Source organism: Propithecus coquereli, unplaced genomic scaffold (genome assembly GCF_000956105.1).
Source record: "Propithecus coquereli isolate 6110/MARCELLA unplaced genomic scaffold, Pcoq_1.0 Scaffold41, whole genome shotgun sequence".
NCBI classification, from domain to species: Eukaryota; Metazoa; Chordata; class Mammalia; order Primates; family Indriidae; genus Propithecus; species Propithecus coquereli.
The window spans coordinates 2,530,458-2,556,564 of NW_012149841.1; the positions used below are offsets into that span (position 1 = coordinate 2,530,458).

A 26,107-nucleotide genomic window follows, 5' to 3' on the forward strand; every position below is an offset into this window, starting at 1 on the left:
TTGGAAATCCACATTTACTTGGGCTACAAGAGACAAAGAATAAGTAACATGGTGTGTCAGCTCAAAATATACTTCTTTTTGTCTAGTCTGAAAACATTAGTGAAAGAAGCTCTGAGAGAATCTCAACTTCCAACTCTCATGGACTTCAGAAAATTTTCCCGGAACTATCAGATTTCCAAATCTGTCTCTCTTCCATCACTCAATTCAGCCTCAGCCAAAATCGAAGGGAATCTTATATTCGATCCAAATAATTACCTTCCTAAAGAAAGCATGCTGAAAACGACCCTCACTGTCTTTGGATTTGCTGCAGCTGACCTCTTCGAGGTACGTGTGAGGAGTCGTAAGTTCTCCAGCCAGTTCTGTAAACCATAATCGAGAGTTGAGGGAGCGTGAGCCAACCCGAGAGGAACAAGACCCATCAGGCTGTTCCTACCAGAACATGGAAGCCTTTTTATTTCCCTCATTCCTCACCTTCCTCTCTCCCCACTAGGGGTCACCTGAAGCATGACTTCTTAGTGTTAATGGAAATACAGACATCTCAGAGAAGCCCTTAAACCCCAAATCCAGGGAAATGTATGAGCTGCCTAGTCAGATCTGGTTCAAACCCCAAATCCACTTCCAACTGTGAATCTTTGATTTAATTGTTTTGTCCTCTCTGAACCTTAGCTACCTCTTCTAGATAAAAAGCAAGTAATCAGTTCAAGGTTCTGGAGAAATTTTAACAAGACAACTTCTGTGAAGTGCTAAGCTCAGCTTCAGCCCAGCAATACGCATCAAATGCTTTTTTAGTTAAATAGACATAAGGAAGGGAATAGGAGGCTGACCAACAACAAAGAAACCTGACAGCATTCCCTTGCCTGATTTTCTTTCTCAGATTGGCTTGGAGGGAAAAGGCTTTGAGCCAACACTGGAAGCTCTTTTTGGGAAACAAGGATTTTTCCCAGACAGTGTCAACAAAGCTTTGTACTGGGTTAATGGCCAAGTTCCTGATCATGTCTCCAAGGTCTTAGAGGACCACTTTGGCTACACCAAAGATGATAAACGTGAGCAGGTATGTATTTAAGTATCCTCTCAAGGAAAGCTTTGGGTCTCAATGCAAAAACACTCTATTCTAAGCCTGGAAGTCATCAAGATACTATCAAACTGAAGCAATAACTATGGTTCTTATTAGCCAGACCTATGGGGTCTGCCAGTATAAGTCAGAATCCTCTGCAGTTAAGGTCTTCCTGGAAATTCAGTGTGCCTAGGTAGGGGCACTCTAGCATAATGATTACAGGTGTGGAGTCGGGGGCCATGGATTTGAGTTCTAACTTCACTGTCTTGAAGCTGTTCACACCCGTACAATTTGCTTGATGTTATAGGCATCTGTTTCCACATCCCAGAGTACTAATAATAGTCCAGATCCCCCAAGGTTATTTAAAGACTAAATGAAATATGGTATCTAAAATGCTAAGCACGATGCCTGACACTGGTATTGATTGTTCAAATAAGCAGGTATGATTATAAGTTTTAAATTAATATTTTCATGATTATTAACTGCTTTCTTTGGCTCTTACTCACATCAGTACACTAGCTAATGGAACCAAAAATCCACTTTGAAGCTAGCAACAAGCCCCCATTTAAGGAGTAAAATAGGTTGTATAATCTGTAGCTTCTTATTCTTTAATTTTTTTACTACCTAAAGTACGGTCTGGGGATTAGCACTACATGAGAGCTTGTTAGAAATGCAGGGTCTCAGGCCCCATCCAGGATCTACTGAATCAGAACCTGCATTTGAACAAGCCCCCAGGTGCCTTGTGTGAACATTCAGGTTGGAGAAGCAGGGCAGTAATTTATTCCTAGGTGCACACTGGTGACCTGCCCTCCATTTCCTAATTTCCTGGCCTCCACTTGAGGCTGAGGGTCGTCGTTCCGCTTTGGGTCTTGTCAACTTCTATTTTCTTTCTCAGTGCCTGGGTATCAGTCCATGGAATTCTACTTCTCTGAAGAAGAACTTGTCTAGGATGGAGTGTTTTTTAGGCTTTTGGCCAATTTACGTAGCAGCTACACTTTCTCAAGAAACCCCAAATACTTCCCCCTAGTCATAGGAGATGGGGCTGCACAGGGAAGGGGTGGGGGGCTGAGAGTCCTCCAATCTTGAGGAGTCCGAGCAATCCTGGCATCCTAAAGAACAGGGACCCCCCCACACACACACTTACTATGCCTACATTTTCAAGTTAAGAACAGCTTTGGGAGCACCACTATCCCTGACAAGACCTCAGTGATTTTCATCTCGGTGTAGAGGAATTAGTCCGGATTTCAGCATCTGCCCTGTGTCCTCACGGGGAGAGTTTATGTTCAGACACAAAATAGCCGCAGCAGAGAGGCCCCACATCAGGAATGTGAAGGTGTTGAACAGTGATGACATCTCACTAGCCATTTTATTACTGTATCTCAGGACATGGTAAATGGAATTATGCTCAATGTTGAGAATCTGATTAAAGATTTGAAATCCAAAGACGTCCCAGAAGCCAGAGCCTACCTCCGCATCTTGGGAGAGGAGCTTGGCTTTGCCAGGCTCCGTGACCTGAAGTTCCTGGGAGAGCTGCTGCTGATCAGCGCGCGCACTCTGCAGGGGATCCCCCAGATGGTGAGTGGCCAGGCCCCATCAGAGGGCCCCTGAAATTGGACAGTGCTCTTTTTAGATGTCCCAGACTCCCTTAGGATCCCAGCCCTACAAATTAGAGAAGGTGCTTGTACTTCCTTCAGAGAGACAGATTTGCCTTGAATCTCGATGAAGATGATTCTTGGATTACAAAGAACTGGTATCTTCTGGAAATTAAGCTATTAATAATGTTAGCTATATCTTTTAAGAGAATTAATTTGTTCATCTAGAAAGTAATGTCAAATGTACCCTCCTCTACCTTTGCTGAAGGTCCTTCTACTATAGAAATGATACAGTGAGTATGAAAGAATTTGGCAAACTGTAAACCACCATCCAAATATTTATTTGTCATAATTTTTATTAATGTATTAATAAATGATAAAATATATAAACATACTCCTTATGATTTGATAAATAACAGTGTTGGCTTTAAGAAAACAGATCTCAAGTTATTTTATGGAAATATTATTTTTAAAATGCAAATTGATAGGTACATCATCTCAATAGATTCTTGGTTTCAAAAAATTGATTTTACCATAATAATATAATATACTTCAAGTATACCTTCATTTACATTCAGAATCCTCCAAAACACCAGAATTAAGCCATGCCATACACGATACTTAAAGTTCACGAAGGTCTGAAGCCCAGCAATATTCTTAAGTGCCTTCCGAGTCACCAGTTGAAAATGACATGATATTCTATCCAGAGCAATTTCTTATGTCCCGATTCGTTGAGAGCAGTAACCATTAGTCTTTATTTTTTCAAACTCTTCAGCTTATCAGAATATACTAGTCTCTTCCTTTCTGGATAAAGAGGAATTATTGTCCAATGTGTGGGAGGTTGCATTTAACAAAACCCATTTAGACTTACTAAAAGTTGCTCTCCCCTGTTGGACCTATAGATTGCAGAGGCCATAAGGCAGGGTTCCAAGAATGACTTTTTCCTTCACTACATCTTCATGGACAATGCCTTCGAGCTCCCCACCGGAGCTGGATTACAGCTGCAGATGTCTTCATCTGGAGTCATCACTCCCGGAACCAAGGCTGGAGTGAAATTGGAAGTAGCCAATGTAAGGCTCCCTTTGCCTTTTGATTTCTTAGGTTATTCTTTTCCTCCAGGGTGGATTTCTGTTGCACATTTTTAAAATGTGTTTCTAGTTGAAGAGAAAGTGCGTCAACATTGTAATCATCTTATTAATTTTTATGAAAAACTTTCGGGTTCCACCAGAATGTGCCACCTCTCTAGCTCCAGTTGGGGTATCGCAGTAAGACAAGTGCTCAGTTCTCTCAGTAAATGAGTATTGCTGCCATCTTTTCCTCTGGTTGTGCTTAAGTTAGCTCAGATACTTCTAGTCCTGGGTACTGCAGTCTGGCTCTAGAGAACTGAGAACTTGCTTTTCTTCCTCCAAACAAATCACAGCAATGTTTCCTGCGGTGCGAGTTATCCAGAGATGTTTGCCTGCAGATGGGAAAGGGTGGTTGATCTGACTGCCAGGGGGGGCAGAGGTACTTACTGAACCTGAATAAGTTGTTTTCTGACTTTTAGATGCAGGCCGAACTGGTGACAAAACCCTCTGTGTCTGTGGAGTTTGTAACAAATATGGGCATGATCATCCCAGACTTTGCTAGGAGCGGGGTCCAAATGAACACCAACTTCTTCCATGAGTCAGGCCTGGAGGCTCGTGTTTCCCTCAGAGCTGGGCAGCTGAAGTTTATCATTCCTTCTCCAAAGAGGCCGGTCAAGCTGTTCAGTGGCAGGTAATTCTTTCCACCAGGTCTGCTGAGCTAGTTTGAAAGAGAGCGTTGAGAATGTATCTGCAAGATTTGGCCAGACTAGATAGTTAATTGAGATAACTCAGGTGCCAGGGAAGGAGGGGGAGAGGAGTAGGAAAGAAATGTTCTGGATTACCTATTTTCATCCTAGCCTAGACTCACTAAATATTTACCCTTTCTTCCACTTTTCACTTTTTACTAAATTGTCCTATATTTTTCTGCTTGGAGATTATGACTTACTGCTGAATTCATTGTTATTAGGTTGTGATTTTTTTGTTGTTGTCTGTTTGTTTGACTGTTAGTTTTGAGAACAAAGGAATACTAGCTCTAAAGAAATCATCCTTGGGAAATGAACATTTTTCCCCAGGAAAAATACCAAAGGACATACTGATTTTTGTGGTAGGGTAGCTAGCTCAGCAGGTAAAGCATGAAACTCCTAATCTCATGAGTATGGATGTAGCCTCTTCCTGAGAGTTCCATTTTCAATGATATCCTCAGCCACTGGTTTACCTTGGTTTCCATATTTTGGACAGATATGTTCATTCAAAGATAGTATTTAATTGCCTGATAAGTACCAAGACTGTTGAGTGAAATACACAAGGACCCTGACGTTCTAGAGCTTATGGTTTACAGGGAAGACATGCAATTAAACAAGCAGTAAAGATGAAGGTAAGGGTCAAGCTAGAGACAGTATTAGAGCACCACAGAGTTATATATCACGCAGCCTGTGGTGGTCCGGGAAGGCTCCCTAAGGCAAGTATGCTCAACCTGACGTCGGAGGGCCGCATCAGGGTTATCCAGGCAAATGAGAGAGAAATGAGTGTTCCAGGCACAGGGAAAAGCATATGTCATGTCCTGAAGCAAAAGGAATAGGGGTCAAGGAACTGAAAGAAGCTCAAAATGGCAAAGTTCTCAGGACACATAAGTGAAGAATGACGTGGAGAGGTTGGCAGGGGCCAGACGGTGCCCAGCCGTGTAAGCGAAGCCATCTTAGGGAGTTTGGACTGTTCTGAAGGCAAAGGAGTTGAAATGGAGGCATAAAGAAGACAAGGCTGGTGTTTTAGGAGAAATACTCTGACTCCAGAGTGCAAAATGGGTGGGAAGGAGCCACAGCTGGAGGCAGGTAGACCCATTGGGAGTCTCTTGCGATCAAATATGGGTGACGGGATGACGGCCCACACCGGAGGAGAGCAGGATGCGGTGAGCACTCTAGAACTTGCCAGGAGGTGGAATCATGAGCGCTGGGTGATTGGCTGGATATGGGGACAAGGAAGAAGAAAGAAGAAAGCGGGGAGGGGATGCCCTTCATTGAAATAAGGGTTACAAAGGGAGAACTGCTGGTTTAGAGGAAGATGACAAGTTCAGTTTTGGATGTGCTGCATTTGATGTCTTAGGAAACAGCCCATTAGAACTATCCAGCCAGCAAACGGACCTGTGGGTCTGAGCCCAGTGAAGAGGCTTGGGCTTGAAATACGGATTTGGGAGTCAGCACACACAGGTTGTCGAGGTCAAACACAGACTAGGATAGAAACGTGGAGAAGATAAACCTGTAAAGGGAGAGGGGGAGGAACCAGCAAAGAGTGAGAAGGAGTGACCAGAGAAGCAGGAGAACCAAGGCCAGAAAGGGCCACAGAAGCCAAGGAGTGGCCACAGGGGTGGGTCACCCCACGGGCAGGCTAACGCTGGCATTAGGGCTTAGGCACACCAGCAAAGCTTGGTCTTGGGGCACCCCCAAAGTGAAGAAATAATGCTGGGGCAGGGAAGAAGAGGTATTTCGAAGAAACCATCCTTAGACGATATCAGGACATAGTTCAACTTTCTTGTTGTCATTTTTTTGTTTTGTTTCATTTTTTTGTTTTTTGTTTTCTTTAAATGTTTTGTAGGGACTGGATCTCGCTATGTTGCTCAGGCTGATCTTGACCTCCAGGCCTCAAACGATCCTCCCCCTCAGCCTCCCAAAGTGCTAGGATTATGGGTGTGAGCCACCACACCCAACTAACAGTTGAACTTGCTTATACTTATGAATTTTTCAAGTACATACTTGACAGGAGGGTACCATATCTGGCCATAAGGGAGCAATTCTATTGAAGGGTTCTGGGAGGTCAGGGACAATAAGGCCTAAATATGCTCATGGGATTTAGGAGCAAGGAGGGAACTGGAGATGATGAAAAAGCATTTTCCGAAGATGATGAGGTGAGCAGTCAGATATCAGTTCAGTGAGAAATACATTGAAAGAAAGGCAGACAACTCTCTTGATTGTGAAGGAGAGGAGAGCAAGAAAGGAAAGAAAGGAGTGTGTGTGTCTGTGTGTGGGTGTGTGTGTGTGTGTGTGTCTCCAAGTAAATTGAGTTGAGCTGGTTTAATGCTGGTGGAAGGAAGCCAGCAGAGGGTAAGGGATTTCAGAGAAAGAGAGACAGGGTTCCTCTTCCCCTGTATCCTTTGAAGGAAGAGGTACACCTAAGTTCAGGCCCCCATGATCGGTTATGTAACACCTCTAAGCCTCTGTTTCTTCTGTAAAATGAGAATCCTACGCCTACTGCTATGGGGATTACAAGTAACAAATGAAAAAAAATTAATGCAATGTCTGGAACCTAAGAGTCACTATGATCGTTAGTCTTATTGATGTTCTTCTATCATTATTTATTTCTCAGTAAATCAAATAAATTGAGTTGAGCGTGGATGGAGGGGAGCTAGAGAGGAGGAGAAGGGGGCATTTTCACTGCAAGGATTTGTGATGTTCACTTCAATTCATGACTTGAAGACAACTCAGGTTTTCTCTTTCGTCGCCAGCAACACGTTGCATTTGGTGTCTACCACCAAAACAGAAGCGATCCCACCTTTAATTGAGAATAGGCAGTCCTGGTCAGCTTGCAAGCCGTTCTTTACTGGCCTGAATTACTGCACGTCAGGTGCTTACTCCAACGCCAGCTCCACAGACTCTGCCTCCTACTATCCGCTGACGGGGGACACGAGGTCAGACATGCTCAGGGCCTGGCCCAGCATCTTCTTACCTTCTGCATATGGACCCTAGCAGGACAGAGGAAAAAATGTCCTGTGTCCTAAGCCCCTGTCACCAGCCTCAATTGTTTGCACCATCCTTTGGGTATTTCAAGCAAGGTCCCCTGGCCCATACTTTCTCCCCTCTTGCTCCCTTATGCACTGCATGAGGAGATTATGACACAGATTCCAATTTGTTCCTAATCGGGGTCCATGTTTCTGAGCCTCCAGACCCATTGGTATGAGCTTCCTGGAGCCCCCCAACATGCTGGAAGCCATCACTGTGCTTAAGGGGCCCCTTGTCTTCAGCACTCCCCAGTTCCACAGCTTATTTTCAGTGTTGCTGGCACAACCAGCCAACTCTGCTCTGCTTGTCCAAAAGCCATGGGAATCCTGGGATCTTCCCTTGCCTTGGGCTCTTGGACTGAAGGGATCATAAAGATCACCTTAGTTAGGGGCAAGGGACAATGTTAAAATGAGAACCATATTTTTGTAGCACTTGACACCGAATTATTTTGGGGACATTATCACCATCATTGAAAGCTCTAACATTATGCACTGTCTGCATTGTAATATCTTTAGATTCGAGCTGGAACTGAAGCCTACGGGAGAGGTAGAGCAGTATTCTGTCAGCGCAACCTATGAGCTCCAGAAAGAGGACAGCGCCTTGGTGGACACCTTGAAGTTTGTAACTCAGACAGAAGGTGAGTATCCAAAACAGGCCTGCTCCATCTCTGCCCTCAGCCTCAGGTTCAGGACTCTCAAGAGCACATTTAATTTAACATATTTAACAAATGTTGACTGAGCGCCCAATAACTGGCAGGTCTGTTCTGAGGGGTGGGGCTAAGACACTGAACAGTAAAGTTTCTATCTTCATAGAGGTTATGGTAAAAAACCAAACAAGTCAATATTCCAAATGTCAGGTCAGCGCTGGGGAGGAAAACAGGACACAGACAGGTCTAGGAAGGGCTAAGGGTGGTAGAGAGGAGGGAGGGTGAGGGGAGGCAGTGCCATTTGGAATGATAAGGGACAGACTCCCTGGTAAAGGGAGCATAAAAAGAGAGCTGGCACAGATAAAGGGAGAAGCCATGTGGAAAGAGTGTTACTGGCAAGGGGCCAGCAGGTACAAAGGCCCTGAGGCTGGCACATGGCTGCCATGTTTAAAGAAAAGGAAGGAAGCCAGTTTGGCTGAAGCAGAGAGACCAGGGAGGAAAGTGTCAGAAGATGAGACCAGAGAGATACAGGGAGGTAGGGGAAGGATGGTCTTATAGGCCATGGTAAGAACTTTGGCTTTTTCTATGGATTAAATAAAAGCCACTGGAGAGTTGCCATGATTGTATTTATGTTCAAATTGAAAAAAGATGGTAGGAGGACAAGGGCAGAGAAACTGGAATGTGGGTTACTGAAGCAATCCGGGCAAGAGACAGCAGCATCTTGGATTAGGGTGGTGCAGAGGGAGATATGAGAGGGGATGGGACTCCTGCCACATTTTGAAGATCAGGCTGACAAGATTTGCTGACACAGTGGATGTTGAGTGCAAGAGGAAAAGGAGAATCAGGACAACTCTAAGTTTGGGAGCCTAAGCAACTAAAAAAAAATGGAATTGCTATTTAGTGAGGTGGGAAAGGCTACTGGAGGAGCAGGTGTTAGGGAACGGGCAAATTTAGGTGTTCACTTCGGAAGATTTTTTTATGTAGGGATGGTAGGTCAGAAAATTAAAGTAGAGGAAAAAATCCGCAGGAAAAAGCACTGGGGAGGGGCAATGCATGCTGGAAAAAGATTGTTTTGTAAAAGCGGTTTTATAAAAGATACAAAATGGGTGAGCCTGTAAATTGAAGGAAGCCTGAGAACCTTGTTACAAAGAAAGGGGGAGGCAGGAAGAGGGAGGCCAGGGCAGGCGTTGCAAGGAACCAGGACAAGCGTCTTGGATGGAAAGTAACAGAGATGTCATGTCTGCCTGACCGAGAGGACTGTGAATCCTGACTATTCCCCAAACGTACCAAGTGCTCCCCACCTCAGGCCTTTTGCATTTCTGACCCTCCTCCCAAAATGTACTCCTCTCACAATGTACTCCTCCCAGAATGTGCTCCTCCAGGAATGTGCTCCCCCAAGAATTCAGGTGGCTCAGCCTCTGTCTTCATTCTGGTCTCTGCCCATATATTTCCTTATCAGAGAGAACTTCTCTTGACTACCACATACAAAATAGCACCTCTTCTATCGCTTTCTATTCTTTATCCTCTACCCAATTTTACCTTTCTTCATAACATTCATGACCGCCTGACATAAGGGATCTACCCCTACTGGAAGGTGAGCTCTGTGAAGGCAAGGACACCCCAGTGCCAAGAGCAGAGCCTAACTCATAATGGGCAGTCAATAAATACTTGTAGATAGATCAGATGTATGAACATTACTGAGTTAAAAAGGAAAATACTGAACCGCATCTTTGTTTAAGCACCTTGAGTTCTTGGAGTTTCTCTGCTTTTTCTTCTCCTCCCTTCCAAAATGTAGCTTCTCCCCATACATTTCTCAATTCTCTTATGCACTCTTTCAGGTGTGAAGCATACTGAGGCTACCATGACATTCAGATATAATCGGCAAACTGTGACTTTGTCCAGTGAAGTCCAAATTCCGGATTTTGATGTTGACCTTGGGACGATACTCAGAGTTATTAATGAATCTGTTAAGGACAAAATATCTTACAAACTCACCTTGGACATTCAGAACAAGAAAATTACTGAGGTCGCTGTCATGGGCCACCTAAGGTAAGGGAGGCTTAGGGGGTTCTGACCTGAGCTGCAGGCCCTGGTGGCTCTTGCCCTTCATCCTCTTACACTTTAAATCTGACCAAGCCACGTGTGTCCCTGGTCTACAATCTGAGCGGCATATAGAGCCCTCAACATTTTAACCCTCTGCGCATGTCCAGTTATATTTTACTACCATTTGCCAGGCACTTATTTATTTATCAAGCACTGTGCTGGATGCTTTAAAGAAATTATCTCAGTCCCCACAATAAACTGCAAGGTAGGTATGAGTTTCCCTATGTTATAGATAAGGAAATGGTAGCTCAGAGGAGTTGAATCACTTGCCTGAGGCCATAGAGCAAGTACACAGCAGAGCAGGATGCAAAACAACTTTCAAAAAGCTCCTCTTTTTACCTATACCTCTTTGTAAAGTCCTGAATTTGTGCTGAATGTTGGTTCTAGCAGTTAATGAGTATGAGCTCTGGTTGTGTCTCTGAGCCATTCATGTATCTCGTTTTCATCACCACAAATGGAATGGACAAAATCATTGATGCCAGCTGATTTTCTTTTCCTTAGTTGCGACACGAAGGAAGAAGGCAAAATCAAAGGTGTTATTTCCATACCCCATTTGCAAGCAGAAGCCAGAAGTGAGATCCTCACCCACTGGTCCTCCACTAAACTGCTCCTCCAGATGGACTCATCTGCCACAGCTTATGGCTCAACCGTTTCCAAGAGGGTGGCGTGGCGTTACGGTACGCGCCTCTTCCCGCACGCGAGCGTGTCCAACAGCACTGTCTACTCAAGTGCAGGGTCAACAGCCGTGGTTGCAGGCTGACCTAGTACCACTCACAACTATTTCATATGTGCACTTTCAGATGAAGAGAAGATTGAATTTGAATGGAACACGGGCTCCAACGTGGATACAAAAAAAGTGGCTTCCAATTTCCCTATGGATCTCTCTGATTATCCTAGAAGCTTGCTTGTGTATGCCAATAGTCTCTTGGATCACAGAGTTCCTCAAACAGACATGACTTTCCGGCACATGGGTTCCAAATTAATAGTTGTAAGTATAAATCATTCAGCTATAAATACATGGTTGTAAGTGCTCATTACAACCCCGATTGTGAGTTAGGTTCAGGATGGTATCCAGAGATATACAAGGCATGCTTCCTGCCTCCAGCAAATTCCTGGGAAGAAAAGAACCATTGTCGCATGCGTAGTTACCCGGTTACACAAAGCTATATGTGGTAAATGACAAATGAATGCTACTTGGCAGAACAGTTTGCTGGGTCTAATGGTATAAAAAGAAGCTTCGGGACACTGGCTAAGAGTCTGACTATGTTAGACATTCCTTTTATCAAACACAGGAAGAAATCAGTGACTAGCAACCCAAATTCATAATTTTCTGTGATTTTTTTTTTAACTTTCAGTACATTGTCCTGCTTAATAATTGAACTGTCAAGTCTGAATTTTCACCTAATGTTCATTGTACCCTGAGGCTCATTCATGCCCATCACTCTAAAAACCTCCTGTCATTTTGTAGGCAACAAACGCATGGCTTCAGAAGGCATCTGGGAGTCTTCCTTACGCCCAGACTTTGCAAGATCACCTCGATAGCCTAAAGGAGTTGAACCTCCAACAAATGGGGTTGCCAGACTTCCACATCCCAGAAAACCTCTTCTTAAAAAGGTAAAGAAAGAAACCAGCAAAGTTTCTAGAACCATGTGAAGTAAATGGAAGATTTTATTTAGCATGATTTATAGGCTATTTTTTTAATTTAAATTTTCAAGGGAAATAATTTAAGCATTTTAAGGAGATTAATAACTCTAGCATAAACACTGTGGCATTTTTGCATTATTAAATATGAGGTCAGAATGTGAACACCAGCCCTGTCAGGAAGAGAACCTAAGAAAGCAATTGGAGGATTCTGGTATTTTCACCCTAAGATGTTTTACTCACTGTAACCAGAATTTGAAAGCCTTTAAACTTTCTTCCATCGTAAGTAAAGTCCACCTTTGTGGAGAATTCAAGAGTGGCTGGAGGAATTATTGACTATAGGCTTGCTGTTGAGCTATTGAGGGTCAGAACAGCCATTGAGAACTGAATGAAGGCAGCATTCTGAGAAAATGCAGTCATCCCTCGGTACTCATAGGGGATTGGTTCCAGGAACTCCCTTAGATACCAAAATCCAAAGATGCTCAGGTCCCTAATGTAAAATGACATATTATTTGCATATGACCTACACACATCCTCTTGCATACTTTAAATCATCTCTAGATTACTTATAATACCTAATACAATGTAAATGCTATGTAAGTAGTTGTTATACTGTACTGTTTAGGGAATAATAACAAGGAAAGAAGTCTGTACATGTTCAGGACAGACACATTTTTTTCTAAATATTTCTGATCTGCAGTTGGTTGAATCCATGGATGCAGAACCTCTGCATCCATGAGGGGCTGACTGTATTTCACTTTAGCAATATAGCTTAATCCTTGCAATGAAGTCAGATTCCAAACTGCTCAGTCCATTTCTATATTTGCAGGCAGCATCCAGCCCCTGTTGGAATAATACAATGAACAGTTTATTTTTTAAGAACAGTTAAACCCTGCTGTTTTACTGTATTTTTATAAATTATCATAAGTCTATTGTATATGCATAGCATTGAAAAGATTGCCAAATGCTTTTAGATATATCTTCTCGTTTGATATCCAAGGCCATCTCTGTGAATCAGCAGAAAGGATATTATTAGCCATATACAGATAATATCACTGAGACTCGGAGAGACTAATTCACTAAGATGACATTGCCAATTAGTGGAAGCTAAAACTGTAACCCAAATTTACTGACTTCTACACCTGTGTTTTTTCTACATATCAAATTGCCTCCATTCAGGTTAGCAAATATGTATCAAGTGTCCCCTATGTGAAAAATACTAGATTTGGTGCAGTGAGAAGATAGAAACTGGGTAAGGTATAGTCTTTCTGAGAAGATACCATGTAGACACCAACAAATGAACAAATAACCAATTATAAAAGCAGAATTGTGCCATGCTCTTTGAGAGAGGTGTAAGGGACTGCGTCACTATAAGAATGAGAGAAATTAGCTATGGCTTAGGCGCAATGGTAATGATAAGGAGTGGCTGTTGGGAGAGTTTTGTGAGGGTTTGAGTGTTTGGCAAATAGAGGTAAAAGCAAAGGGATCCAGGCATAGGGAGCTGCATGAGGGAAAGTGCAGAGGGGGTTTGGGAATGGGGCAGGTGCAATATTGCTGGGTAGGTCAGATGGCAGAAAACTTTGAGTTCCTGATGTCTGACTGTGGAGACACTGTCTTTGTTGTTCATTGCAGTGATGGCCGGGTCAAATATACTTTGAACAAGAACAGTATGAAAATTGAGATTCCGTTGCCTTTTGGTGGCAAATCCTCCAAAGATCTAAAGGTGCTAGAGACTATTAGGACACCAGCCCTCCACTTCAAGCCCATGGAATTCCACCTGCCAGCTCAAGAGTTCCAAGTTCCTGCTTTCACCATTCCCAAGTCATATCAACTGCAAGTGCCTCTCCTGGGTGTTCTAGACCTCTCCACGAATGTCTACAGCAACTTGTACAACTGGTCCGCCTCCTACACTGGTGGTAACACCAGCACAGACCACTTCAGCCTTCAGGCTCGGTACCACGTGAAGGCAGACTCTGTGGTTGACCTGCTTTCCTACAGTGTGCAAGGTGAGCCATGCACAGGGACGGGGCACACGGGCTAACTCACTGCAGGCTCTGATAGGAGAGCCTCCTCTAAGGAAGAAAGGACTTGGGCTTTCTTACAGATATTTTCCTTGCTACTTGGAAGTCTTTTCATTTATTCAACTAATAGAAATAGTTATTAAACATATAATATGTATTAATTATTCTACTAGGCAGTAACAGAGAAAACAGACAGATGAACCAACAATTATAATTCAGTGTCAGAGGTGCTGTGATAGGGTGTAGTGTATAAATATAAAGTACAGTGGAAACACTCAGTAAGGGAACCCAACTAGGTCTGTGGTGGTCAGGGAAGGCTTCCTGCAGTAATGCCTTTTGCTCTCAGATTTTATGTTTGCATTATAGAGGGAGGAGTCTATTGTACAAATGACCCAGATAAATGGAATTTTATTTTGAAAGACTCTTAACATAGAGATTTTTCTGGGAATTTGTTACTGAATTTAACCAATGTCTTTTAATTTTTATGTTAGGATCTGGAGAAACAACGTATGACCACAGGAATACGTACACGCTATCATGTGATGGGTCTCTACACCACAAATTTCTAGATTCCAATATCAAATTCAGTCACGTAGAAAAAGTTGGAAACAGCCCCGTCTCGAAAGGTTTACTAACATTTGATGCATCTAGTGCCTGGGGACCACAGATGTCTGCTTCGGTCCATTTGGGTTCAAAAAAGAAACAGCATTTGTATGTCAAGGAAGTCAAGATTGATGGGCAGTTCAAAGTCTCTTCGTTCTACGCTAAAGGCACATATGGCCTGTCTTGTCAGAGGGATCCTGCCACTGGCCAGCTAAATGGAGAGTCCACTCTGAGGTTTAACTCCTCCTACCTCCAGGGCACCAACCAGATAACAGGAAGATATGAGGATGGAACCCTCTCCCTCACCTCTACCTCTGATCTACAAGGTGGCCTCATTAAAAATGTTGCTTCTCTGAAATACGAGAACTATGAGCTGACTCTGAAATCAGACACCAATGGGAAGTACAAGAACTTTGCCACTTCTAACAAGGTGGATCTGACCTTCTCCGAGCAAAATGCATTGCTGCGCTCTGAGTACCAGGCCGACTACGAGTCATTGAGATTCTTCACCCTGCTTTCTGGATCACTAAATTCCCACGGTCTTGAATTAAATGCTGACATCTTGGGCACTGACAAAATTAATAGCGGTGCTCACAAGGCAACACTAAGGATCGCCCAGGGTGCAGTATCTACCAGCGCAACTACCAACTTGAAGTATAGTCCCCTGGTGCTGGAGAATGAGCTGAATGCAGAGCTTGGCCTCTCGGGGACGTCTGTGAAATTAACAACAAGTGGCCGCTTCAGGGAACACAGTGCCAAATTCAGTCTAGATGGAAAAGCCGCCCTCACAGAGGTGTCCCTGGGAAGCGCTTATCAGGCCATGATTCTCGGTGTCGACAGCAAAAACATTTTCAACTTCAAACTCAGCCGAGAAGGACTTAAGCTCTCAAACGACATGATGGGCTCGTACGCCGAGATGAAACTTGACCACACGCACAGCCTAAACATCGCAGGCTTATCCCTGGACTTCTCTTCAAAACTCGACAACATTTATAGCTCTGACAAGTTTTACAAGCAAAATTTTAATTTACAGCTACAGCCCTATTCTCTGGTAACTACTTTAAACAATGACCTGAAATACAGTGCTCTGGATCTGACCAACACTGGGAAATTGCGGCTTGAACCCCTGAAGCTGAATGTGGGTGGTAACCTAAAAGGAGCCTATCAAAATAATGAAATAAAACACATCTACACCATTTCTTATGCTGCCTTATCAGCAAGCTATAAAGCAGACACTATAGCTAAGATTCGCGGTGCGGAGTTTAGCCATCGGCTCAGCACAAACGTTGCTGGGCTGGCTTCAGCCCTTGACGTCAGCACAAACTATAATTCAGACTCACTGCATTTCAGCAACGTCTTCCACTCCGCAATGGCCCCGTTTACCATGGCCATCGACACACATACAAACTGCAATGGGAAACTAGCTCTCTGGGGAGAACACACGGGGCAGCTGTACAGCCAATTCCTGTTGAAAGCGGAACCTCTGGCCCTCACTTTCTCTCATGATTACAAAGGATCCACGAGTCACCATCTCATGTCTAGGAAAAGCATCAGTACGGCTCTGGATCACAAAGTCAGCACCCTGCTTACTCCAGCTGAGCAGACAGGTACCTGGAAACTCAAGACCCAATTTAACAACAACGAATACAGCCAGGACTTGGATGCCTACAACACTAAAGACAAAATCGGCGTGGAGCTCAATGGACGAGCCCTGGCTGACCTCACTGTACTAGACTACCCAATTAAAGTGCCACTTGTACTCAGTGAGCCAATCAATGTCATTGATGCTTTAGAGATGAGAGATGCTATTGACAAGCCCCAAGAATTTACAATTGTTGCTTTTGTGAAGTATGATAAAAACCAAGATGTCCACACCATCAACCTCCCATTTTTTAAAACCCTGCCAGAATATTTTGAGAGGAATCAAAGAATAATTATAACTGTACTGGAAGTCATCCAGAAAGAATTGAAGCGCATTGATATTGATCAATTTGTGAGGAAATACAGAGCAGCCCTGAGCCAGCTCCCACAGCAAGTTAATGATTCTCTGAATTCATTCAGTTGGAAGAGACAAGTTTCAAGTGCCAAGGAGAAACTGACTGCTTTCACAAAAAAATATGGAATTACAGAAAATGATCTACAAACTGTATTGGATAATGCCAAAATCAACTTTAATGAAAAACTGTCTCAAATGCAGACATATGTGATACAATTTGATCAGTATATTAAAGATAATTACGATTTACATGATCTTAAAATAACTGTTGCTAAGATTATTGACCTAATCATTGAAAAATTAAAAATTCTTAATGAACATTATCCTATCTGTGTAAATTTAGAAAAAACAATCCATGCTCTATATTCGTTTATTGAAAATATTGATTTTAACAAAACTGGAAGTAGTACTGCATCTTGGATTCAAAATGTGGATACTAAGTATCAAATCAGAAAGTGGATACAAGAAAAACTGCAGCAACTCGAGGCACACATTCAGAATACAGACCTCGAGCACTTTGCTGGAAAGTTAAAACAACAGGTTGAGGCTACTGATGTCAAAGTCCTTTTAGATCAATTGAGAACTACAATTCCACTTGGAAGAATACATGATGTTCTTGAGCATGTCAAATATGTTGTAGATCTTACTGGAGATTTTGAGGTAACTGAGAAAATCGATGCTTTTAGAGCCACAGTCTACAAGTTAATTAAGGCATATGCAGTAGACCAGCAAATCCAGGTTTTAATGGATAAATCAGTCCAGTTGGCCCACCAATACAAGTTGAAGGAGAGTGTTCAGAAGCTAAGCAATGTCCTACAACAAATTGAGATAAAAGATTACTTCGAGAAATTGATCAGGTTTATTGATGATGCTGTCAAGCAGCTTGATGCGCTGTCTTTAAAAAAATTCGTTGAAGAAGTTAACAAATTCCTTGATATGTTGGTAAAGAAATTAAGGTCATTTGATTACCACCAGTTTGTAGATGAAACCAATAACAAAATCAGTGAGGTGACTCAGAGAATCAATGGTAAAATTCAGGCTCTGGAACTACCACAGAAAGCTGAAACACTAAAACTGTTTGTAGAGGACACCAAGACCGTGGCCTCAGAGTATCTGGAAAGCCTAAAGGACATCAAAATAACCTTAATCATTGATTGGTTACAGGATGCTTTAGATTCAACATCTTTGACTCACATGAAAGCCAAATTCCAAGAGACCTTGGAAGATATACGAGACCGAATGTATCAAATGGACATTCAGCAAGAACTTGAGCGATACCTGTCTCTGGTGGGCCAGGTCTACAGCACACTTGTCACCTACATTTCTGACTGGTGGAATCTTGCTGCTAAGAACCTTACTGACTTTGCAGAGCAGTATTCTATCCCAGATTTGGCTGAAAGCGTGAAAGCATTGGTAGAACAAGGGTTCACTGTTCCCGAAATCCAGACTGTCTTTGGCACCATGCCTACCTTCGAAGTCAGTCTTCGGGCTCTTCAGGAAGCTACCTTTCAGACACCTGACTTCATGGTCCCCCTAACAGATTTAAGGATTCCATCCGTTCAGATAAACTTCAAAGAGTTGAAAGATAAAAAAATCCCATCCAGATTTTCCACGCCAGAATTTACTATCCTCAATATCTTGCACATTCCTTCCTTTACCATTGACTTAGTAGAAATAAAAGCAAAGATCATCAGAACCATTGACCAAATGCTGAACAGTGAGCTGCAGTGGCCAGTTCCAGAAGTATATCTGAGGGATCTCAAGGTAGAGGACATTCCTTTTGGTAGAATCACCCTGCCAGATTTCTATTTACCAGAAATCACAATTCCAGAATTCGTAATCCCAAATCTCAACCGTAATGATTTTCAATTTCCTAACATTCACATACCAGAATTCCAGCTCCCCCACATCTCACACAGTATTGAAGTACCTGCTTTTGGCAAGCTATATAGCATTTTGAAAATCCAGTCTCCCATTTTCACATTGGACGCAAATGCTGACATACAGAATATAACTACTTTGGCAAACAAAGCAGATATTGCAGCTTCCATTGCTGCCAAAGGAGAATCCAAATTAGAAGTTCTCAATTTTGATTTTCAAGCAAATGCACAACTCTCAAGCCCTAAGATTAATCCACTGGTTCTGAAGGAATCTGTGACATTCTCCAGCAAGTACCTGAGAACAGAGCATGCGAGTGAAATGCTATTTTCTAGAGATGCTATTGAGGGAAAATCAGACACAGTGGCAAGTTTATACACAGAAAAAAATACACTGGAGGTTAATAATGGTGTGCTTGTCAAGATAAACAATCAGCTTACCCTGGATAGCAATACTAAGTACTTCCACAAATTGAACATCCCCAAACTGGACTTCTCTAGTCAGGCTGACCTACGCAACGAAATCAAGACACTGTTGAAAGCTGGCCACATGGCATGGACTTCTTCAGGAATAGGGTCATGGAAATGGGCCTGCCCCAAGTTCTCAGATGAGGGAATACATGAATCACAAATTAACTTCACTGTGAAAGAACTCATGACTTACTTTGGATTATCCAATAGGATCAATAGCAAACACCTAAGAGTAAACCAAAACTTGGTTTATGAATCTGGCTTCCCCCACGTTTCTAAATTTGAAATCCAGTCACAAGTTGAATCCCAGCATGTGGGCCGCAGTATTCTAACTGCTAAAGGCACAGCGCTGTTCAGGGAAGGGAAAGCAGAGATAACTGGTAACCACGATGCTCATTTAAATGGAAAAGTTATTGGAACTTTGAAAAACTCTCTTTCTGTTTCAGCCCATTCATTTGAGATTACTGCATCCACAAACAATGAAGGGAATTTGAAAGTTAGTTTTCCATTAAAGTTGACAGGGAAGATAGACTTCCTGAATAACTATGCTCTGTTTCTGAGTCCTAGTGTCCAGGAAGCAAGTTGGCAAGCAAGTGCTAGGTTCAATCAGTATAAGTACAATCACAACTTCTCTGCTGGAAACAACAAGAACACCATCGAGGCCCACGTGGGAATAAATGGAGAAGCTAACCTGGATTTCTTAAACATTCCTTTAACAATTCCAGAAATGACTCTACCTTACACAATAATCACAACTCCACCACTGAAAGATTTCTCCTTGTGGGAAAAAACAGGCTTGAAGGAATTCTTGAAAACAACAAAGCAATCATTTGATTTAAGTGCAAAAGCTCAGTATAAGAAAAACAAAGACCAACTTTCCATCACAAATCCTTTGTGTGTGTTTTATGAGTTTATCAGTCAGAAGTTCAATTCCTTTGACAGTCATTTGGAGAAAGCCCAAGACAATGCATTAGATTTCCTCACCAAATCCTATAATGAAGCAAAAATTAAGTTTGATAAGTACAAAGTTGAAGAATCCCAGAACAACCTCCCTAGGACCTTTCAAATTCCTGGATACACTATTCCAGTCATCAATATTGAAGTGTCTCCATTCACAGTAGAGATGTTGGAATTTGGCTATGTGATCCCAAAAGCAATCAGCACCCCTAATTTCACCCTCCTGGGTTCTGACTTCTATGTGCCTTCATACACGTTAGTCCTGCCATCCCTAGAGCTGCCAGTTCTTCGTATCCCTAGGAATCTTCTCAAGCTTTCTCTTCCAGATTTCAAGGAATTGGGTACTGTAAACGATATTTTTATTCCAGCCATGGGCAATATTACCTATGATTTCTCCTTTAAATCAAGTGTCATCACACTGAATACCAATGCTGGACTTTATAATCAATCAGATATTGTGGCTCATCTCCTCTCTTCCTCTTCATCTGTCATTGATGCACTGCAATACAAATTAGAAGGCACCTCAAGTTTGACAAGAAAAAGAGGGTTGAAGTTAGCCACAGGTCTGTCCTTGAGCAACAAATTCGTGGAAGGCAGTCATAACAGTACTGTTAGCTTAACCAAGAAAAACTTGGAAGCATCGGTAACAACAACTGCAAAAGTCCAAATTCCAATTTTGAGAATGAATCTCAAGCAAGAACTTAATGGAAATACCAAGTCAAAACCTACTGTCTCTTCCTCCATTGAGTTAAAGTATGATTTCAATTCCCCACAGCTGCTGTCTACTGCTCAGGGGGCAGTTGACCACAAGCTAATCTTGGAAAGCCTCGCCTCTTACCTTTCCATAGAGTCATCTACCAAAGGAGATGTCAAGGGTTCAGTCCTTTCACAGGAATATTCAGGAACTATTGCCAGTGAGGCCAGCACTTATTTTAATTCCAAGGGCACTCGGTCTTCAGTGAAGCTACAAGGGGCTTCCAAAGTTGATGATATCTGGAATTTTCAAGTAAAAGAAAATTTTGCTGGAGAAGCCACTCTCCAACGCATTTATGCTGTCTGGGAACGCAATATGAAAAACCACTTACAGCTAGAGGGCCTCTTTTCTTCACATGGGGAACATACAAGTAAAGCCACCCTGGAACTCTCTCCATGGAAAATGTCAGCCCTTGTTCAGGTCCATGCAAGTCAGCCCAATTCCCTCCTTAATGTCCCTTCCCTTAGCCAGGAAGTGGCCCTGCATGCCAACACTAAGAACCAGAAAGTCAGCTGGAAAAGTGAGGTCCAGGTTCATTCTGGGTCTGTCCAGAACCACATAGAGCTTTCCAATGACCCAAAAGAGGCACACCTTGACATTGCAGGAGCCTTAGAAGGACACCTAAGTTTCCTTAAATATGTCATGCTACCAGTTTATGAAAAGAGCTTATGGGACCTTCTCAAGCTGGACATAACCACCAGCATTGACAGGAGACAGTATCTCCATGCTTCAACTGCCCTTGTGTACACCAAAAACCCCAATGGCTATCCTTTCTCGGTCCCCGTGAAAGTTCTGGACAATGAATTCATCATCCCTGGGCTGAAACTAAATGATCTAAATTCAGTTCTTATCATACCTGCATTCCAAGTCCCATTTACAGATCTTCAGGTTCCATCCTACAAACTTGACTTAAGTGAAATAAAAATCTATAAGCAGCTAAGAACTTCATCATTTGCCCTCAACCTACCAACACTACCCAAAGTAGAATTCCCTGAAGTTGCTGTGTTAACAAAATATTCTCAACCAGAAGATTCCTCAGTTCCCTTTTTTGAGATCACTGTGCCTAAATCACAGTTAACTGTGTCCCAGTTCACCTTTCCAATAAGTATTTCAGTTGGCAATGCTGTTTGGGATCTAAATGAGATGGCCAGCAAGATTGCAGACTTCGAGTTGCCCACCATCATCATGCCTGAGCAGACTGTTGAGATCCCTGCCATTGAGTTCTCTATACCTGCTGGGATTTTCATTCCTTCCTTTGGAGCACTGACTGCACGCTTGGGGGTGGCCTCTCCCTTGTATAATGCTACGTGGAGTGCTGGTTTGAAAAACAAAGGAGATCATGTTGAAACATTCCTGGATTCCACGTGCAGCTCAACCATACAATTCCTGGAATATGACATAAATGGTAAGGGCATAGCCTGCCTCCTCTCCTAGATACTCTTACATTTACAATGAGCATTATAAGTAAATAATTACGTATTTAGTTATGACTAGAGGCACAATTACTTCCTATAGCAAAACTTAAAATAAGAGAGGAGATACATACATACCTAACATGTAGAAACCAAACTATATAAAATCTACTGACATTCAAAAGGAACAGACTCAAAGAAAATAGATTTTCTGTAATTATTTTAGGACTAATAATGTCTTCTATTTATTTAAAAACAACTGTGAACTGCACATTACATGTTTTAAACAGATAAGTAAGTTATTTGGTTGAGATAGAATTCTCTCAGGTTTCTCAATGAAAATGTCTGTCTCCTATAGTTATGAATCTAATGACAATGTAAAATCTCTCCTCTACAGTTGTGGGAACACACAAAATTGAAAATGGCATGTTAGTCTGTAAGACCAAAGGAGCGTTTGCGCACCGTGACTTCAGTGCGGAGTATGAAGAAAACAGCAAATATAAAGGACTTCAGTATGGAACTTTATTGAAACTTAGCCCTTTTCAAAACTCCTTGTGACTTTTGCCACCTCCATACTCCTTTCGTGACGGCTTATCTGCTTTTCTGCTTCCAGGGAATGGAAAAGAGAAGTTCATCTTGACATCACCAGCCCAGCCTTCACGGATCTCCATTTCCGCGAGAAAGCCGCAGCCTCCCCAGCCATAGGCACTGTGGGCATAGACTTAGAAAAAGATGATGAGTTTTTAAAATGGAACTTGTACTACCGTAGCCCTCAGGTGAGTCCCATCTAATGGATTACACACCCCGAGAAGCAAGTAGAGAGTCTGGGTAGACACATTTAATTCTAGACAAAGTATTCTCTTAGAGATTTCCCAAACTAGGTAAAAGACAGGCAGTGAGCACGTTGAACTTCTCTCGGAAACTATTCTCTAGTAAGCATTATGATGAGTACTTCATTGATATTAATTATTAGATGCACCCGTGACATCATATTAACACTATTATTTTATTAATTCTGGACAAATCCAGAAAGATGAGAGTTATGCCTCATCATCCAAACCATAGGCAAACTCTACACTAGGCAGAGGACATTTTTCAGGGAGTGGTTTCTGGAATATTTGAGGCTTCCAAATTCTTCCCCATAGTAGCATTTCTGGATGAGATGTATCAAATTCCTCTCATGATTCTCACAAGCTCTGCCAGGGCCAAATCGAAGAGGCCATTACCAGAGGAGAAGACCTAACCTCATTCTATTACTATTACTAAAATTAGTCATGGGCATGGAGAATCAATACTAATACTGGGATTCTGGGTCTCTGCTGTGTGGGTTCCAAACTTTTTCCTTTTTGCTACTACTTCTTTCCCTGAATCTGTCTTTTCCTGTCTCTTCTTCCCCTTTCTCTTCTGGTTCCTTTTCCTCCTCCTCCTCTTCCAATTTTTAGTCCCAGGAAAGCCTTAATGTTAAGTATCACTGCCAAATGCCAAGCATATTTTTTTTATCCTTTCTGGGGCATGTTATAAAGAGGAATTAACAACAGTAGACTTGTTTAACCATAAAACAAACACATGAACTGACATATGAAAGATAAATTCCCTTCAGAATATGAAAGATCCTCTGATCCTTACTTTTAACTGGTAATGAAGTTTTAGTGTAGTATATTATGTAATCAGGGTAATTGAAAACATCATGTTCTTTTCATCTTTTTTTTTTTAACTGGATTCAGTCCTCTCCAGATAAAAAATTCACCATATTCAAAACTGAGTTGAGGTACCAGGAATCCAATGAGGAAATTCAGATCAAAGTTAATTGGGAAGAAGGGGCACCTTCTAGATTGCTAACCTCCCTGAAAGACAAAGTGCCCAAGGCCACAGGGGCCCTTTATAACTATGTCAACAAGTACCACCAGGAGCACACGGGACTCACCCTGAAAGATGCTTCTTCCAAGGCAAGAAGAAGTCTGCAGAACAAAGCTGAGTGGGCCTATCAAGGGGCTATGAGACAAATTGATAAGATGGACACACAGCTCTGGAAAGTAGCCAATGACGCCACTGAAACCTACCAGGAGTGGAAGGACAAGGTCCAGACTTTGTACCTCAAGGCTAACGTGTTTGACAGTTTATTACGAATTACTCAAGAATACCGTATGACAGTCCAACGTCTGATTGACTCATTCATTACTTTCCTGAACTCCACCAGATTCCAGCTCCCAGGGAAAGCTGGGATGTACACTAGAGATGAACTCGGCACTATGGCCATGAGGGAAGTAGTGGAGGTACTGTCCCGGATACATTTAAATGTCCATAATGGGTTAGAAATACTGCTGTCCTATTTCCAAGACCTAGTGGAGAAATCCGAATTAATCAAGGACCTAAAGATTAAATTTCCCTTTGTTTTAAGGAGATATGATCTAATAGATATAATCCTGGGGTGTAGAAAATTGTTAAAATCTTCATCACAAGATGTCCAAAAGGCATTGAATGACCTCCAGTCTGTCAAGATCACAAAGATGCTAAGTGATCTTCAGGACATTTTACAAAGAGTTTTCCAAGAGATAGAAGGAAAAATTAAACATTTAAAGAAGAAATTTACTTATCTCACTAATGATATTCAACAGGAAATCAACACAATCTTCAACAAACATATTCCATATGCTTTTGGATTCCTGAAAGAAATCATATACCTTGACTTTGTTAAGTTCCATGAACTTGTTCAAAACAAACTTGAGGAAACTTCCCAAGAGTTACAGCAGATCCAGCAGTACATAAAGGCTCTTCGTGAAGAATATTTTGATTCAAGTGTAGTCGGCTGGACAGTGAAATATTATGAACTTGAAAAAAAGATAGTCAACCTGATCAAGAACCTAGTACTCGCCCTTAAGGACTTCCATTCCAAATATACTGTCAGTGCTGCTGGCTTTGTTTCCCAGCTCTCAGGTCAAGTTAAGCAAAGTATGTACAGAGCTGTCCAGGAATATCTTAGTATCCTTACTGATGCAGATGGAAAGGGGAAAGAGAAGATTGCAGAGCTTTCTGCCACTGCTCAGGAAATAATTAAAAGCTTGACTGTTGCAATGAAGGAAATCATTTCTGATTACCACCAGCAGTTTAGATATAAACTGCAGGATTTCTCAGACCAAGTCTCTGATTACTATGAAAAATTCATTGCTGAGTCCGAAAGATTGATTGACCTGTCCATTCAAAACTACCACATGTTTCTGAGATACATCACTGAGTTACTGAAAAAGCTGCAATCAACCACAGCTATGAGCCCCTACATAAAGCTTGCTCCGGGAGAACTTACTGTCACCCTCTAATTTAAAAAGCAATCTTCATTTATTCTTTTCCAATTAAACCTTCACATGGTAGGGAAAAAAATCAAGCTGTATTTACTGAGCTAGCCCTGCAACAGGCAGCTGACTATGAGCAGAAACACACATGAATTGAACCTGCATCGAGGCTGGCATAGGGGCTCTGAAAGTCTCTGAACTCAGCGGGGATGACATTTTCTACAAGTCAGAGAAATTCAGGATCTTAGTTATTTTGTTAAACTTGTGGGGAGGGGGGACCAATAAATGGAGTCTTTACTGTGTACCATTCCCACTCAGTGCAGTTCATTCATATTGAAAGACAGTGAAAGGAGGGTATTGATGTAAATGTCGTGGCATTTCAAAGTCTCCAGAAGAACATGTACTGTGATCTAAGTGACACAATAAAGGGGGAAAGGGAGAGTTTGTGGAGGGAAATATTTTGCCACCTAACAAAAAGAGGTAATTGATCTTAGGGATTGTGTTTGCCATGTGAGAAGGGGAAAGTACTCACAAAGACTTGCACATCATTTGATCCTGAGGAGCATCTAGTTTGTGTGGGCCCGAAAGAGCTTGGGGAGGCAGAATGCATGGTAGTGCATGGAGCTGGTACTCAAGGAAAGTCTGTTAGATGATGGATGGATGGATGGATGGATGGATGGATGGATGGATAAATGAGGGGTCAGTTCTGAGGATGAGAGAAGGGGAAAAACTGGACCCAGATCCACATGAGTGATTCCAGGCACAGTTCAGCAAGGGTTTCTGAACTCTTCAGTAATAGAAAGGAGGCCCTGAATTATGGCTTAATTTGTAGGAGAAGAGGGAGTCCAACATTTCC

General features: G+C 42.2%; 1 protein-coding gene across 1 annotated transcript; it reads left to right on the forward strand.

Moving 5' to 3' along the window:
• Nucleotides 1–270: 270 nt before the first annotated feature.
• Nucleotides 271–25,555, forward strand: APOB (apolipoprotein B). Its single transcript, XM_012653063.1, has 12 exons — nt 271–324; nt 875–1,051; nt 2,438–2,629; nt 3,549–3,716; nt 4,193–4,404; nt 7,999–8,120; nt 10,849–10,909; nt 13,506–13,879; nt 14,386–21,957; nt 22,362–22,476; nt 22,578–22,740; nt 23,689–25,555. Exons 1-12 carry the CDS (start codon nt 271–273, stop codon nt 25,276–25,278), a joined length of 10,800 nt encoding a protein of 3,599 aa, XP_012508517.1. The 3' UTR covers nt 25,279–25,555.
• The last annotated feature ends 552 nt before the right edge of the window (nt 25,556–26,107 follow it).

What these genes read in the sequence shown, in the direction of transcription:
- APOB (XM_012653063.1), top strand. Translation starts at nt 271, where the DNA reads ATGCTGAAAACGACCCTCACTGTCTTTGGATTTGCTGCAGCTGACCTC. An exon ending in GTCAAGCTGTTCAGTGGCAG is followed by an intron (nt 4,405 to 7,998) that starts GTAATTCTTTCC and finishes TAATATCTTTAG; the next exon opens with ATTCGAGCTGGAACTGAAGC. An exon ending in CCTGGAATATGACATAAATG is followed by an intron (nt 21,958 to 22,361) that starts GTAAGGGCATAG and finishes TCTCCTCTACAG; the next exon opens with TTGTGGGAACACACAAAATT.